Below are 16,741 nucleotides of genomic sequence, written 5' to 3'. Positions count from 1 at the left end.
ACTTTGCTGATGATACTATGTTATTCTGCCCTCCTGAGGAAGAGACCATCAAGAATTATAAGAGGTTGTTTCGTTGCTTTGAGTTGATGTCAGACTTAAGCATTAATTTTGATAAATCGAGTTTGATTCCCATTAACTGTGATGATCAGTGGGTACAACATATGTGTAGTGTGTTAGGCTGCAAGCAAGACACTCTTCCAGTTAAATATCTAGGCATCTCATTAGGTACAAACCCAAGGTTGGTTAAGACGTGGAAGCCAATAATAGACAAGGTGGAGGAAAAGCTGAGCCTCTGGAAAGCTAATGCGCTAAATAAATCCGGCAAGTTGGTGCTTATCAAAATCTGTGCTAAATAGTCTCCCGGTGTATTATTTGAGTCTATACAAGATGTCAAAAGCTGTTGAAGATTTCTATCGAGTAAGGAGGATGGGAGAAATGGTATGGCATTGGTTAAGTAGAAAGTGGTCCAGACTCCTAAAAGACTAGGCGGGCTAGGAGTTGGGGATGCTGTGGTTCGCAACAGAGCCTTTTTGTTTAAGTGGTGGTGGTGGTTCTCGAAGGAGGAGTGTCCATTGTGGAAGAAGGTGGTTTGCTCCTGTAATAACTTGAATCCAAATGAGCTTCTATCCTCTCAAAAATTTCCTGAACGGGGGAGGGGGGTCCGTGGAAGGATATTTGCCAATTACAGTTCAAGAATCAAGAAGTTAGGCAGAAGATGATTACTAGGTTGTCTATGGAGGTGGGTGATGGGAGACGAACTCGGTTCTGGGAGGATGTCTGGATTCTTGAAGGGTCCTACAAAGATCGTTTTCCAAGACTCTTCTCTGTTTCAAATAAAAAAATATTTTGTGATAGGGGATTGTGGGTTCTGGGATGGGTTAGTCTGGATATGGAACTTCCAATGGAGGCGGGAACTATTCTAATGGGAATTGTAACTAGTGAACTAGCTTCACCATATTTTGAGGCTAGTCAAACTTGCATATGGCAGAGAGGATAGAGTTATGTGGAAATATGATAAACAAGGTCTTTTTTCTACTAACTCATTTGTGCAGGTGTTGCAGGTGAAAATGACGCCGGAAGATATATCAAGTTACAGCTTTACTAGATCTATTTGAAAAGGGCTTGTCCCACCTAGAGTGGAGTTGTTTGTTTGGTTTGTTTTGACTGGTAGGGTCAATACGAAGGAGAGACTAAGCCGATTCAGGGTTATCAACCAAGAAGATACTTTATGTGTTTTATGTAACAGAGGTGATGAAAATTGTCACCACTTGTTTCTTGGATGTAGTTTTTCTTGGCAGGTATGGTGTGCCTGTATATCATATGTTGGTATGCTGTGGACTTATCCGGGTACGGTCAATGAGCATTTCCAAAGTTGGACTGAGGTATCAAATAGAAAGGAGGAGTGCTTTTGTGCCATTGTGTGGAACATATGGTTGGAACAAAACCGAATGATCTTTCAGAATAAAGAAAAAGAAGTAGAGAAAATTATCAACATGTCCTTTCAGAGCTACATTGAGTGGTTAGGTACGGACCCTTTTTGTTGTTGATGACAATGCCAAAAATAACATTGAGGTGTTATGGCCATAATGGGTGCTTCGGATATTTTTTTATTTTTTTTTTGTTTTGTTTTTTGTTTGTTATTCTTCTTGCTCCAGTACTTGTGTTGAACTCCTCTCTCAAAAAAAAAAAAAAAAAGCTAATTGAGTCAATTAAAAATTTAAGAGTTAAATTAAATCAGAATCAAATTTCAAAAACTATTTTAAATATTAACTCATCATAAAAATATTAAAAATTAAACATTTTTATATTTTCATAAAACTTTCTATATTATTTAACGTCATTTAAATATCACAGTTATATTAGTAAATCTCATGTCTTAATTTTGAAAAGATTTCATAACACATTATATATAAAAGAATAATTTTTTTAATAAATTATATATGATTAAAATATTTTTACACATATTTATATTAATATTCTGTTCAAGCATTCAATACTTTAAAAAATATAGAAATAAGAAATTAATAATCATGTTAAAAATTTAATATAAAAAATCATGTTAATTATACACAATTTTCTTTATAGTAATTAAGAAAGTCATATCAAACAAAAATATGATAAAGTCAACTAACAAATAATAGGCGGGTATTGAATTTAGAAAGAACTGCAATTTCGTCGGTTAATTATTACTTATTATAATATTCGTGTTTAAGGAAAATATTTATTTTCTCCATACATAGTAACAATAGAAAGAAAAAAATATTATACTTTTAGAAAAGCATGAAGGACATGATTTGCGCATGAAAACTTAGCATTTGTCGTCGTCTAATTAGAATTTGTTCATATAATATCCTGTGGGGTGCTGCGGTTTTTATTTTGCAAAATTTCTTCATAAATTCCTGCATTTTATATGGTTTTATATTATTATTCAGTTCTTTATAAATTCCTGTACTATAAGATTTTATGTTGTTAATCATTTTTTTATAAATTGCGGCACTCTATAAGATTTTACGTTCAAAGTTTGAAAACTCTATATTCTATTACCGTTTATATAAAGTAAATTTATGAAATATTGTAAATCCGTAATTTTTATCTCCACCTTATTTATTTATGCAATTTGCCCAAAACAATTTTTCCACAAGTAGTACTATGTAATCATAATTTAGTGGCCATTTGTCTTTTTTTTTTTTTTTCTTTTGACTTAACAAACTAAACAAAGAAAAAGAAAAGGAAGAAAAACCAGCAGGAAAACAAACACGAAGAACATATCCCTCAAACTTTCTTAGTTTTTGTTTATTTTCTTTTAAGTCACCAAAAAAAAAATATCCCTCAAACTCCTTCCACAAACTGGAAGCTCGACATGCTGATGCTTCATCTTCAGCGGCGTTTTTGTCATACTATTTCCACTAAGTTCGTGTCTCTCAAAATTAACCTAAATTCAACACACCAATTTTAATACATGATATCTCTGAACTTATACACAAGAAAATTTTCAGAATAGAAGCCACTAAGGTAGTTGGTAACAATATTAAAAGTCTCTACATAATTATATTAGTTTTACAAATAACATTCTTTTGACATGAATTTCAGACAAAAAATAACATTTTCAAATAGCAAAATAGCAAACAGCTCACTCTCTCTAAATAACAAACAGTTCACTTGATGTTGCTATTTATTATACCCAAACAATTCTTTTGTCAATTTCCATTCTATTTCTAATAATGTAAGCAAAATTCACTCTAACACCACCATCAAAATAACTAGCATTACAATTAATTTTATAAGTGTCAATAGAATAAAAATTCCAAAAATTACTTATAAAAGATAGAATAAAACTATAGAAGTATGTTGCAATTCAAAAATATTTTTTTTCTGAAGCTAAAGTTATACCTAATACTTTCTTACGGAACCAAAGAACTTCGATATTAAAAATATCATTATTCTTTGCTCATTAATTTCACCACAGTCTCGAAAAGAATCTAAACAAATAATTTTTACTATGCTTAAAAATCAGTTAGTTAAATTTAGAGGGTGCTGTGTAATTTTCAGTTCTGCCAAATTAATTGGGCTTTAAGACAATCTTGATGCACTGCAGCACCAATTCCTAAGAAGTAAGACATCTTGGACATCTATTCGAGTTCGACATACATTTCTTGAAACGAAGGATTGCAATGGGCAGTGCATCTCTAAGACATAGCCAGACCAAAAATTTATACTTTTTTAGAACAAATTAACGCTAAAGCCAAAGTCAATTTCCTCTCTTCTTCTAGCCGAATTTCTTTTTACATAGCTACAAGTAACCATTGCTTATACTATGTATCTTTAAAGATGGTCTAGACTAATACCAACAACCTGAATGGCTGAATCTTATCCCGCTTGAGCATCTAGATTGTAGAAAAGAATATTTTCTTTCAAAAACTTATTTAAAGGGAATAAATATTCTCCACATGTCACTTACCATGCGACCAAAGATCCAAAATACAAAGACTAGCTAGAATAAAAAATATGGATATAATCCATTTCATAAGAAAACAATCGTTCTTTCCTCCACTTAAAAAACCAAAAATTTTGATCAACCCCATTTATATACCAAGCAAAACTCTCCCTCAAGACACCCCAAACTTTACACAAGCTAGCTTTTCCAAACATGAGATCCTTTACCTGTCGAAAAACTAAAACTATCATCCTCGAAAGATTGATATTTGGTAGCTAACAATTGGACTCATTGCTTATCTTGTTTATAAAATAATTGCCACACTAATGTCCCAAGTAAAGCAATGTTGGTACAAAAAAAGGGTCTTTTATCCCCAAACCCATTACTTCTTTAGAGTGACTAAACCCTTTCAACTCACAATATTTAATCCTCTACTATTAGACTGTCATTTCTAGAGAAAAGTTCTCATCATATATTCTAATTTACCTGTGATACTTTAAGGAAAAAGAAAAACTTGCATGTGCTTCATATCCATCATGAGATTCAAGCTTCAAAACATAATTAAATTTAAAACCTTAACTTTAAAACCACAGTGAAAAATGATAAATCTAACTTAGGAGATTTCTAATCTAACAATTCATCGCTGTCCCACAGTCTTCGCCTGCCTAACCGCCATGCGATCCCATCGTCACCGCCTTTCGAACCTCCTCAATCCCAGTAGAAGACACAGATAATAACAATGCAAGTAAAGCACAAGTATAAGCAGGTATATCAAGTAATTCAAAAAGCATTTAGGCATGTTATACATTTAGGCAAACCAGACAAGTCGGTAAAGCAAACAAACAGATAGAATATGCACATGATGAATGCCTGTTCTATTTGGCTGTGATATCACATTGTCGGTTCAACTACCAACCCGACACATCTCCATGGAGACGTCGCCTTTCGGTCTCGTATTGGGAACCCCCAAGATATCGTGCCTGGATCATGGTCCAGGATGTCAGTGCCTGCACACTATAGTGATTTCGAAAGGATGCGAGCGGGATACTCTTGTCACGGACCTCACATCTCAACGTAAGCGGGATAAACCTACCGTCCTTACGTCGCCGCGACCTCGACAGGCGTGGTTAACCTACCGTCCCTGCTAGGCGCATAGTGTCTCAACAATCTCATTAAAAATTAATACATCAGTGGTTTCAGAAATTGCTTTTCAGCATATCAGAAATTCATCATTCCACTCCGAGTCCTAAACTCATCTCAATCACCATAAATTCATAATTTCCACAACTCATTATGTCAATCGTCATTACAGTACTCCTCCATCTCACTCAACAAATCCTTCCTCAGTACTCCAAAGACCTAAATCTCCGTCTTGTAAATTCATGTAAAATTCACCTATTTAAGTCACTAATCCTTCTCTATTAGATATTAGACCTAACTACAAGATGTTACCCTTAAACTTCAATTTAAGGAAGTTTGGAAAGTTAGAGAACCTTCGAAAACGGAAAAAATCACGTTTCAGCAAAACAAGGGTTGTGCGTACGCACACCCCTACTGTGCGTACGCACACGAGTAAAAACGGGTGGTCGCGTACGCAACCCCCTGCTCGCGTACGCGAGTGTCCCAACCCGAAGGGGTTGCTAGCGTCGCGTGTTAAAATTCGCGTACACAAGGGTTAAAAATCCACTTGCTCGCGTACGCAGGCAGCGTTCGCGTACGCGAGTTCCCCAACCCCAATGGGTTGGTCACGTCGTGCACCCCTGTCGTGTACGCAGCCAGTACAAAACTTAGAAAAATTTCAAATGTTGTATAATTCAGTTTTTAGCGACGCACTTTAACCAATCATAACTTTCTCTATAAAAATCTATTTTCTTCAAACTTTATATCAATTTAAATCTCTCAAAGCAAACTTTAATTTAAAACAAAGTTCATTCAATTTCAAATTTTGAGGCTCAAGTTATGATCCGTTAAAGTTTACCAAAAACTAGTTTTTACCAAAAATTACAAAGTTCTCAACTTTCCAAAATTCACAACCAACTAAACCAAAATCACACCAAACCTCAATTCACCTCAGAATTTACCCTTTTGTGTCTCATTTTACCAATCTTACCATATCGCCATTCACATTACATAAATGATCAAATATATCACACTAAAATAATTTCTCACCCAACACAATCATCAATCATCATTGTATCACTAACAAATCATCAACATCAACCTTATTCATACTTAATATCAATATTCAACACTATTTGTTAACATCAACAACAATATTCATCCAAAATCATCAAAGTCATCAATTCATCATACATCATCAATCAACAAGCTCAATAACCAATTCAATCCAAACTTATCCTATGAGTCACTAGCCTAAGTGTCCATAAATATTATATTTTACATAGAAAAAACTGAAACCATACCTTGCCCGATTCTCAATATGTCAAAATCCCAAAATTGAGTCTAACTCAAGCCTCCAATCACCAACAATCAATCCAAAACTCCAAATAAATGCCAACAATCACAACTTCAAGCTATATATACACATAATTTATAACCAATTAACCTAGGATTCACCATAATCACAATTTCACAAGATAAAGAGTTTTCGTACCTTTTTCGATGGTGGTTGGGGCACAAACCACTAATTGCCCAATCTTAAGTACCACCTAAACAATCAAAACACAAAAATTCATTCAAAACCATCACCCACATTTTCGGATTTTTAGGGCAAAGGAGATGAGATAAAAATTCAAAATCTTACCAACAAAAGTTAAATAGAACTAACGGGCTCGGCGAGAGTTTCGCGTAGCCACTGACGGCACACGAATCGGAGCACTGTAGCTCGAGATATGGTCGATTGAAATGAGAAGTGAATAGTGTTCTTCTCCTCTTCTCTCTCAACTCATGCAGCTGCCCTTAGTGTGTTTATGTTGTGTTTGAGGTTGAATCACCTTCATTTAAGCCTATATATATATGTTGAGTTTGGGCCCAACTTGGGCCTAGTCTAACCCGTTAGTGTTTTTGGTCTGTTTGGCCCAATTTCAGGCCAAACTTTTAAAATTAGTGTCCGATTTTTAATTCTAAATGTTTTCCTAAGGTTTTCTACTGTTTTCAATTATTCTCACACAGTATCAGACAGATTTAAGCCAATATTGTCGGTTATCGCTATAACCAAATCAACCAAACAAAGTCTTTCAGTCCTGTTGAATAATTTACCCTTCTAGCTGGCCAATCTTCTCCTAACCTTATTGAGAACTTCATTGAAGGAGGCCCGAGTCATTCTGGAGTGATTGAGATTAACCCTAAGATATTTTTTCAAGTCCTAAACAAATTTAATAGAGCAAACACTAGTAAAAATGTCTTTTTTTTTGTTGATGAAACATTTTTGGAGCACAACGCTTTGGACTTTTCCACATTAATTTTCATCCCCGAAATTTTGCAAAATTTTTCCATGACTGTCATTACAATTTTAACTTGCCATTTCTTTATTTTAAAAAAAGAGGTAAATCATCAGTAAACATTGAGATATTCTGGTCCCCTCTAGAAACAACAACTGACTCCCAAACCCCTTCTTTACTTGATAATTAATAAAGCAAACCAAATGCTCTATACACAACACTAAAAGATACTGCGATATGAGATCTCCTTGTCTAAGTCCATGCTTAGGAGAGAAAGCATTCAATCTATCACCATTCTAAAAAATAGATAAAGAAGAGGTTGTGTCACAATTCATAATCAATCTGACAATGGAACGAGGGAAGCCAAAGCCAGTTAGCATTTGTTCCAAAAATCTTCCGTCTACTCTATTGTAAGCCTTTTTAAGATCAGTTTTAAATGTCAAAGTATCTTTCTTCAATCTAGTCTATTTCATGAAATGAAGCTCCTCTTGAAGAATAATGATATTGTCAAGAATTTCTCTTCCTAGAATAAAACCTCTTTAAAGAAGACTAATAATGTCTATAAGATAAGGACGGATTCTATTGACCAGAATATTCGTGATAATCTTATAAACAATGTTGTACTGACTAATAGACCTAAAATTCTTCATAAATACCGGTGCTTCCAGTCTTCCACCTTTGGAATAAGAATAATTATGGTCTCCATCATGTTGGAATCGATAGCGACCCTCGAAAAAGCCTGTCTGGCCATATTCTAAATATTAAAATCAATAATCTCCTAGTATTCTTTAAAGAAAAACGCTTGAAATCATCCAACATAAAGACTTTAAAGGAGTTCATGTTAAAAACAGCTGCCTTAACTTCCTTCATAGTCACTGATGTTATGAGACCAATGCAAGCCTCCTCATTAAGCAAAGGATCGAAGTAGGCACATCACCTAGACAACTCAGGTCAACATCTTCAATATGACAGAATAATCTTGTCTCTCTTGTTTCAATTCATTCTCTTGTTTCTCAATTCTTCAGATCATTCTGGAGAAGAACCGCATGGAGATCTGCAAATACCTATCGCAAGGTTCGCTCATTTTGTTTGATATATTCTCCTACTTAATGAATTCTAGATTGAATGAATGCATTTGTAGAGGGAGTATGCTACGTGAAGAAGGACTTCAATCTTGCGAAGCACCCTGAGATCGATGTGCCTAATCTGCAGGTGATTAAGCTGATGCAGAGCTTCAAATCCAAGGAAGGTTAGGGAGACATTCACCTAGATGCACTATTACTAGTTCCTCACCAACTACGGCATCGAGCATCTCAGGACTTACCTTAATCTTCCTTCTGAGATCATCCCTGCGACTCTCAAGAAGCCCGCCAAGCCATCTAGCAGGCCTTTTGGCGGCCATTGAGTGACCGTCTCAGGTAATTCTTGCCTGCTTGCTTACTCCTGTTTTTCATCTTGTTTCATTGCCAACATGTGTTATGGTTGATTGAACATGGGTCCACCTCACTTTGAGGGAGAGCACAAATTTGATGACCGTGGTGGATACCGCGGAAGAGACAAGAGTTGTGCTCCTGCTGACTTCAGACCTTCTTTTGGAGTATTTCACATTGCATCCTTGTTTCTTGGTGATTGCTACGATAAGATGTCATACGTACCGATATATTTAAAATAGGGATAAATAGTAATAAGTTATGTGGTATTTTTTTTCCACGTCAGCATTTAATTTTTTCTTTTTTAAATATATATTATATATCACCACTTTTACTAATACACATTTTTAATTAAATTAAAATAAAAATATATTTTTTATTTAATTTTATAAAAAGTCTTAAACATCTTTCCTTTATTTGATTAGACAAAAATACCCTTTTAAATTAATTAAATTTCAGAATTCAATTAACCATAATTTTATAGTTTCAAATAATTGAAACAACAAAACAAAAACATATTAAAAAAAATAAAAAATCAAAATTATTCTTCATCTGGGTTAAACATATTAAAAAAATAAAAAACTAAAATTGTTCTTCATCTGTTTCACGCCTCTGAAGGTTTCAGTGTTCTTCATCTTCTTCTCTCCTCTTTCCCTTTTGCTCTTGATATAGCACTGGGAATTGGTGGACTTCCAAAGGTATCTTTAAATCCTTGTATAACGAAGTTTCTTGCTAATTTATTCTGCGTTTGCAAACATTGAACCCTTTTTTTAAATTAATCTAGTTGGTCGTTGGTGAAAAGATTTTCTACTTTGCTCCGACTTCTGATTTTCCTTCCACGTTTAATTTGCTATGTTAATTTGGCAACTGCATGACAATTATGCTTCCACAATTTCATCTGATATGATAAGAGATAAATAAAGAAGAAATCTGTCTCTTAGTTCATGGTTCATTGTTTCATTGGGTGATAGTTGTAAGCTGATTGTTATATATAACTGTTGTAGGGACGTGTTATGGAAATATATGGTCCAGAGGCTTCTGGAAAAACAACTCTTACTTTACATGTGATTTCAGAGGCACAGAAGCAAGGAGGTTATCTATAGATGCTAATTTTTGCCCCCTGATGATAATGTCTATATTGTTTTTGGTTGTAATGTGACCATAACCCCTATAGTTGTCAACTTGTCAATATGTTATTGTCAATCACAAGAGGCATTTGCTTTAATCTCCCTCCCTTTGATTTTCTGTGTACATTGTGATAATACAGTGGATGTATTCTTCTATGTTGTAACACCGAATGAATGCCTATCCCAGTGTCAATGTCTTGTAACTCAATTATGATTTGGAAGTGGCAAATCACTAGTTAAATATCTCTACTTCCTCATTAATCACTGTTTCTACACTGCAGCAACAATTTGTAGTTGCTAGCACCTAGCTAGTTTCCAGTTGTGAACAGGTTGTGTTCTATTTTCCACTTCTCTTATCCTTTTGGCAGAGAGAGAAGTAAGAGATATAATGTGTATAATTTAAAATTTGTACTACAAGTATCTTGGTGGGCTATATCAACATTTCAGGCTTAATTTATGCTATTTTGATCATAAAAATGAAGTTACCACAATTAATAACATCATAATACTGAAGATAAGTAAGAAGGACTGTCTGTTTACTACTATGATGTATTTGTAAGGAATCTATGTTAAAGATTTTGTAGTTAGTTTATGCTGGCATTCATATCTTCATTTCATGCAGGCTACTGTGTATTTGTTGATGCTGAGCATGCTCTCGATAAGACACTTGCAGAATCCATTGGTGTGAATACTGGAAACTTGTTGCTTTCACAACCAAATTGTGGTGAACAAGCACTTAGTCTTGTGGATACCTTAATCAGTACGTATAAATTTATCATCGTACCGTAGCAATCACCTTGTTTCTTTGGAATTGGCATTGCTTCCTCTTTATTACCTGTTGGGATTTTGGAATGACAACTTTTAATCTTTTCATGTATTTAGTTACTAATACTGTCTGACTTTAGCTGTGGTGTTTCTATGTGTGCCCTGTTTCTGATGGCAGAATTGCCATTACTCAAACTATTTTTTTTTTTTTTTTCTGTTTACTGTGTTCTTGTTAGTCTAAGATGTTTTGTGTGCGACGAGCAAATTATTGTATACTTCCATGCTTGCTTAAAATTTCAAGTGTTGCACATTATTCATTTGTTCATATAATTGAGGTGAATATGCACCAAGTCTATATCCTTTTTGGTGTATTCACTGGTAGATGATTGTATATTTTCTCTATTCTATTGAATGCTATTTGATTACTTGTAGAGAGCAATGTTGTCTTGCATCTTCTACGTCCATCTTATGATGTTTTGAGTTATTGCTGAAAATTTTACAAACTCCTACTTCTCTCTCTAATTCAAAACGTGGCAATTTTATGGAATGATCTGATACAATTTGATTGTTGGCATAATATGCTAGTACAGTTTAGTTAGTTTTGTTCAAAACACTTTTGTTCGGTATTCACAACAATTATGGTTTATGCTGGTTCTTGGGTGTAGTAGTATTTCTTAGATCTCATGCTTGTGGAAATTGTCTTCTACATTTCTGAATGTTTTGTTGAATTAGTTTGTCTGCTTTCTCCATCATCCAGGGTGCTGGTGGAAGGCCTGGCTTTGGTCGGGGTGCTGGCGGTTTTGGAGGTGGTGCTCCAACAAGCTCAAACGCTCCTTAAATGCTTTTGACATTTGTCCTTTTTTGCTGTTAGATGGCAATAGTAGGTTTCTATCCGAAAATTGGATGTTTCATCTGTTATTTTATATACATTTCGTTATTTATGTACTCAAGATTTTGAATTGAGTGTTTTTCATAATTAGAACGTGTAACTTAATTTCATGCTTCATTATGGGACTATTGTTTGGATATTATAATTGATTTTTAAGATACAATAGCATGGTGAGAAGAAATAAGAAGGGATTTAAAAGTGAGGGAAGTGGACATGTAGTGCCTGCTTTACTTTTATAATCAAAATATTCCTTTTATGAAAAGAGCACAATTATTACTGAAATATTACATTAGTTTAAAATTTCAGTAAGATTATTTCAAAGTAATATGCTACTATTCTTGTTGTTTTATATTATCAAACGTTCAAATATGTATATGGAACTAGTCGACCAACCAAGCTCGAAGATCATAGAAGCTTGGGTTCTAGAGGGTTAAGTTTAATGATCCAGGCATGCTAGAACTTAGCAAACACCTCGTGATAAATTGGAGATCAAGTTGTAGTTTACGCTTTAGAATTATTGATTGACTACACTAAATTAGACTAATTCTATAATCTCTCTAATTATTTTTCGGCAGTCAAAGATGGCTACGTACAATTACTTGTTCCATGCAATGAGTTCTACTTTGTATATTGTATTTTATACTGATTATGTGGCTTTCAAACTAGGTCAGTTGCCAGTTTCTAGGGAATATCCACTATTCTAAGAGATAATGATAAGAATACGTTGGAGATTTGGTCAAATATGCATACATATGAAGATTAGTTCTTGGATGAACAGGTTTTAAATAATGTTATATTTAAAATGAGGAGGAAGGGCAGGGGGGCCCATAGCATGGCATATTAAAGAGAGAGATGGAGAGGGAGGGAGCGTAGAAACAAGAAGAGTACCAAATTTGAGAAATGGCGAGGAAAGAGAAAGAGTCAATTGGAAGTGCCGGTGCCGATGAGGGTAACATTACGGGGGTTCGCACTCACGGAGGTCGCTACGTCAAGTACAATCTGTACGGAAAATTCTTCGAACTTCCCGCCAAATATGTACCTCCTATTCGCCCCATTGGTCGAGGCGCTTATGGCCTCGTCTGGTACTCTCTTTTTCCCCTTTCTTCTTCTTCTTCTTCTTCTTCTTCTTCTTCTTCTTCTTCTTCTTCTTCTTCTTCCTCTTCTTCCTCACTTCGATAACTAACACAGTAGTTCTTGCTTCGTTGCAGTGCTGCTGTTGATTCAGAGACTCGGGAAGAAGTTGCCATCAAGAAGATTGCTGATGCCTTTGACAGTCTTACCAATGCCAAGAGGACTTTGAGGGAGATTCTTCTTCTTCGCCACATGGACCACGAAAATGTAATCTAATCACTCTTCTTTCTCTTCTTATTAATAATCTTCTAATTGCTCCAGTTATTTATGCATAGATCATCGCCATTAAGGATATCATTCGACCTCCTAAGAAGGACACCTTCAACGATATCTACATTGTCTCTGACTTGATGGACATTGATCTGTACCACGTTCTTCGTTCTGATCAACCTCTTAACCATGACCACTCTCAGGTTTACATTTACCCCCTCTCTAATCATCTTAATTACACAGGCATTCACAGATTTAGTTTTTGACTTCTGCTTTTTGTTCTGAAATTTTGCAGTACTTTTTATACCAGCTCTTACGGGGACTGAAATATGTGCATTCCGCTAATGTCTTGCATCGTGATCTTAAGCCTAGTAATATACTTCTCAATGCAAATTGTGACCTTAAAATTGCAGACTTTGGCCTCGCAAGGACAACATCCGAAACCGATTTCATGACTGAATATGTTGTCACCCGATGGTACCGTGCCCCTGAATTACTCCTTAACTGTTCTGATTACACTGCCGCAATTGATGTGTGGTCTGTTGGTTGCATATTTGGTGAAATTATGACTAGAGAACCTTTGTTCCCCGGGAAAGATTATGTTCATCAATTAAGGCTTATAACAGAGGTATGACTTTGATGCTTCCATTTCAAGTTATCAATTGCTGAAGCATAATATATTATTGATATTGATTACTTGTCTCTTCCATTAGTTTGTTGCTTGTTCTATAAAATGCTCATCTTGCTTAAGAAAGTGATCACAGTTGTGAATCTTGTTGCCTAATGCTAGCACTTGTTCTTTCGAGAGAAAAATAAATGCCTTTTAACTTCCCAGCATGCTTAGTATCCTCAGATAAGGCTACAGGTAGCTAAAAGCCATGTCTTTTCCAACTTGTTGCTACACTATTATGCTTATCCCTACTTTTGGGCACTGTTTGGCTGTAAAAGAGTATCAAGTTGTAGAAAAAGTATTACGTGAACTGAAAAAGTGAACATGGGAATGCTTGTTGATTAATGGCAGCCAATCAAACCAATGTATCATGTTGAATTGCACCAATTACCCTAATCCCTATCCAACCTTTTACTCGATTCTGGGATATTGACTGATTTTAAAGTTCCCTATCAATTGGTTGCTACATGTTGTAACATGACTAACATCACACATGTATTCTCTTGTCTTTGGCTTAAAGTTAATAGGTTCACCTGATGATGCCAGCCTTGGATTTCTCCGAAGTGAAAATGCCAAAAGGTATGTTAGACAGCTTCCGCAATGTAGGAAGCAAAAATTCTCTGCCAGATTCCCTAATATGTCTGCGGATGCATTGGACTTGCTAGAAAAAATGCTTATATTTGATCCCCACAAACGCATCACAGGTACTCTTTAAGATTTACCTTTCATTCAAGCCTTGATCTATGACTTGCTTGTAGAAAGTTGAAACCGATCATTTTGTAAGTTGTGTCGAATTTTGACTTATTTGCAGTTGATGAGGCACTTAGTCACCCATATCTTTCATCACTTCATGACATAAATGATGAGCCAGTTGGTCCTAGGCCATTCAGCTTTGATTTTGAGCACCCATCATACACCGTAGAGCACATGAAGGAGCTTATATGGAGGGAAGCAGTGAAGTTCAATCCAGATCCTCCAGGTCCTTAGTTGGACAAAGTACAAAATTTAACACAACAAGCTTCTTTCATCTTAGGTATAGTTCTCATGTGATCAGGTGGAAAAACAGTATTTCTTATTTGGATGTTTAATTCTAAAGGAAGAAGTATGATGCCTCCCTGAGGAATATCGTTAGCATTTTTCAATGAATGAACCTCAGCGCGAAGAGAAAAGTAGTAGTTAAGCGAAAAAGCGAAAAGTAAATCCTTTCTACGCATATATTCCCAATTGATGCAAATTATATCTTGACTCTTCTATATGTCATTACTTGATTATTATTGTATTTTTTTTTCCCAATAGAAATTGATGTAAAGCTTTCAATTCTCTAAATTATTTTTCAGATTAACCTAAAATATAAAATGTTTTGTCATTGCATAGTACGATATACATATGAAATTAAACTCAGTATTGAAATCGTAAAGCTGCGACGATCATAGTTGTTGGTTCAATCTCTCGTTTTATTTTAAACTTACGTGCTTGTTTTGGTTTGTATCATTCCATTCTGCGCTGCTGTAAAGCTATTAAATGAAACGAAATGAAATGAAATTGAAAGACAACCGATCGAAACTGATGAAACAATGAAGAGTATATAACTTCTATACGAGTTTGTAGAAAAATTACAACAGTAAGAACAGAATCACTGGCATTCAATTCAAGCTGATTGAGGATTTAAGATTAAGATATGAGAGGGACGCACACACTGCACCGATTTTCCCCCCAAGACAAAAAACATAAAATGAATGATGACCCGATCCCCTTTATTAGCCTCGCATACTTTTCTGACCTTTTTACATCTTCAAATGAAATTAACATATAAATATATAGCATCAATTTTCTTCTCTCAGAAGCCTCATCAATCTGTACAGAAATATCAGTTATTATCTCCAAACAAGTATCCAAGCGATGACCGTCCACCAGGAGATGATCTGATCTTTGTTGATCGACTATTCTGAATCATCATTAACATATACGTGTTACAAATAGTAATAGTAATAAATTCAGAATAAATATAATGTGAAATAGAGAGAGAGAGAGAGAGAGAAATGCTTACTGCCAAGCATTTTTCTGAATCTTGGGTAGCAAAAGGAGGAGAAGCGGCAGGTTTACGGGGCTTATTATGGCTGACGGTGACGGTGAGAGTGTCGGCGTCGGTGCCATAGGGCGGTAACAATGGAAGTATGTTCTTTCTAGGGAGAGGCTGAGGGACCGGTGTGGTGTCATCAGAGCCAAAGAGGTACCCCAAAGAGCTACGCCCACGAGCGGGGTGACCTCTATAACTCATCGTGCTCCCTCTTTAGTTATTCTGATATCTTACAATAATAATCTTCAATTCTCTACACACCCAACAAATACATATATATCATCGTAATTATCCCTATTTATAGACGCCAACTATCTTTAATCATAATCCACTGTACCCAATCCATCGTTATTTTTGTCCTCATCAATTTTAAGAGGCTGCTATGCTATTGCACAACTGTATAAATATATTTTGTATTAACAGAATGAAAATAGTACAAATTTTATTTGTAACAAACACTAAACGTAGATATATAATGTATCTATTAAAAGGATCCCCCTTAAGCAACTCAAACACCAATGAATCCACTTAGTTCAACTCAATGTTCCCATGTTAGATTAAATAGATCCTATTTTTGAGATTGTTACTTTATATTGAACACACAACTATTTACATTTTTAAGATAAATTTATTTTCGGTAAAACCTTAAAACTTATCTATCTATAGTAAGGTATAAAAGGATTAATAAAATTTTCTATTTAGCCCAAAAAAAATTATATTTAAATTATTTTTTAATACTTCTTTTATACTTTTTATTATTTTTTTTATAATATTAGAGATAAATTATCGTCTTTAGCTTCTTATTAGTAAATAGTAATCTTAAGGCTAAACAAAAAATATAAAAATAATTTACATAAAAGTAGTGGAGTTGGGTCATTAGACAGTATTTTTGGTCCACTATTTGTTTGTTTTGTTTGAGTTGGGTCATTAGAAGCAGGCCCTCCCATGTTCAAAAAAAAAAAGAAGCAGGCCCTCCTTACCAAAAAAAAAAAAGAAGCAAGCCCTTATCTCATTGATTTTATCTTGATTCTACGCCACCTGTCATACACGTGGCTTTCAAAAATTAACAGCTTGGAAACTTCAGGAAGCATCCGTTCTCCATTGTTT

At 34.9% G+C, this 16,741-nt stretch overlaps 2 protein-coding genes, 1 long non-coding RNA gene and 1 pseudogene across 3 annotated transcripts; 3 read left to right on the top strand and 1 right to left on the bottom strand.

Moving 5' to 3' along the window:
* Positions 1-8,559: 8,559 nt before the first annotated feature.
* Positions 8,560-11,791, top strand: LOC112746906 (small ribosomal subunit protein eS10z-like; annotated as a pseudogene).
* LOC140179609 (uncharacterized) lies at positions 9,187-9,990 on the top strand. The gene is made up of 2 exons (XR_011873195.1): positions 9,187-9,463; positions 9,770-9,990. It is a non-coding gene; the product is annotated as an uncharacterized lncRNA (long non-coding RNA).
* A 523-nt stretch (positions 11,792-12,314) lies between the features above and the next one.
* LOC112749683 (mitogen-activated protein kinase homolog MMK2) lies at positions 12,315-14,883 on the top strand. Its single transcript, XM_025798022.3, has 6 exons — positions 12,315-12,628; positions 12,755-12,884; positions 12,953-13,090; positions 13,183-13,515; positions 14,078-14,261; positions 14,369-14,883. Exons 1-6 carry the CDS (start codon positions 12,447-12,449, stop codon positions 14,542-14,544), a joined length of 1,143 nt encoding a protein of 380 aa, XP_025653807.1. The 5' UTR covers positions 12,315-12,446; the 3' UTR covers positions 14,545-14,883.
* Positions 14,884-15,424: 541 nt separating this feature from the next.
* LOC112749684 (protein SPIRAL1-like 5) lies at positions 15,425-15,835 on the bottom strand. Its single transcript, XM_025798023.3, has 2 exons — positions 15,605-15,835; positions 15,425-15,502 (listed from the first exon to the last, which is right to left on the bottom strand). Exons 1-2 carry the CDS (start codon positions 15,833-15,835, stop codon positions 15,425-15,427), a joined length of 309 nt encoding a protein of 102 aa, XP_025653808.1.
* Between the last annotated feature and the right edge of the window lie 906 nt (positions 15,836-16,741).

Source organism: Arachis hypogaea, chromosome 15 (genome assembly GCF_003086295.3).
Source record: "Arachis hypogaea cultivar Tifrunner chromosome 15, arahy.Tifrunner.gnm2.J5K5, whole genome shotgun sequence".
NCBI classification, from domain to species: Eukaryota; Viridiplantae; Streptophyta; class Magnoliopsida; order Fabales; family Fabaceae; genus Arachis; species Arachis hypogaea.
Note: the sequence above shows the minus strand (reverse complement) of the source record. Positions and strands in the feature narration are given on the sequence as shown.

Bases quoted from the DNA above. Each gene is read 5' to 3' on its own strand.
- LOC112749683 (XM_025798022.3), top strand. From the start codon at position 12,447: ATGGCGAGGAAAGAGAAAGAGTCAATTGGAAGTGCCGGTGCCGATGAG. The intron at 12,885-12,952 runs GTAATCTAATCA...ATTTATGCATAG, and splicing joins GCCACATGGACCACGAAAAT to ATCATCGCCATTAAGGATAT. The intron at 13,091-13,182 runs GTTTACATTTAC...GAAATTTTGCAG, and splicing joins TTAACCATGACCACTCTCAG to TACTTTTTATACCAGCTCTT.
- LOC112749684 (XM_025798023.3), bottom strand. From the start codon at position 15,835: ATGAGTTATAGAGGTCACCCCGCTCGTGGGCGTAGCTCTTTGGGGTAC. The intron at 15,503-15,604 runs GTAAGCATTTCT...ATGATGATTCAG, and splicing joins ATTCAGAAAAATGCTTGGCA to AATAGTCGATCAACAAAGAT.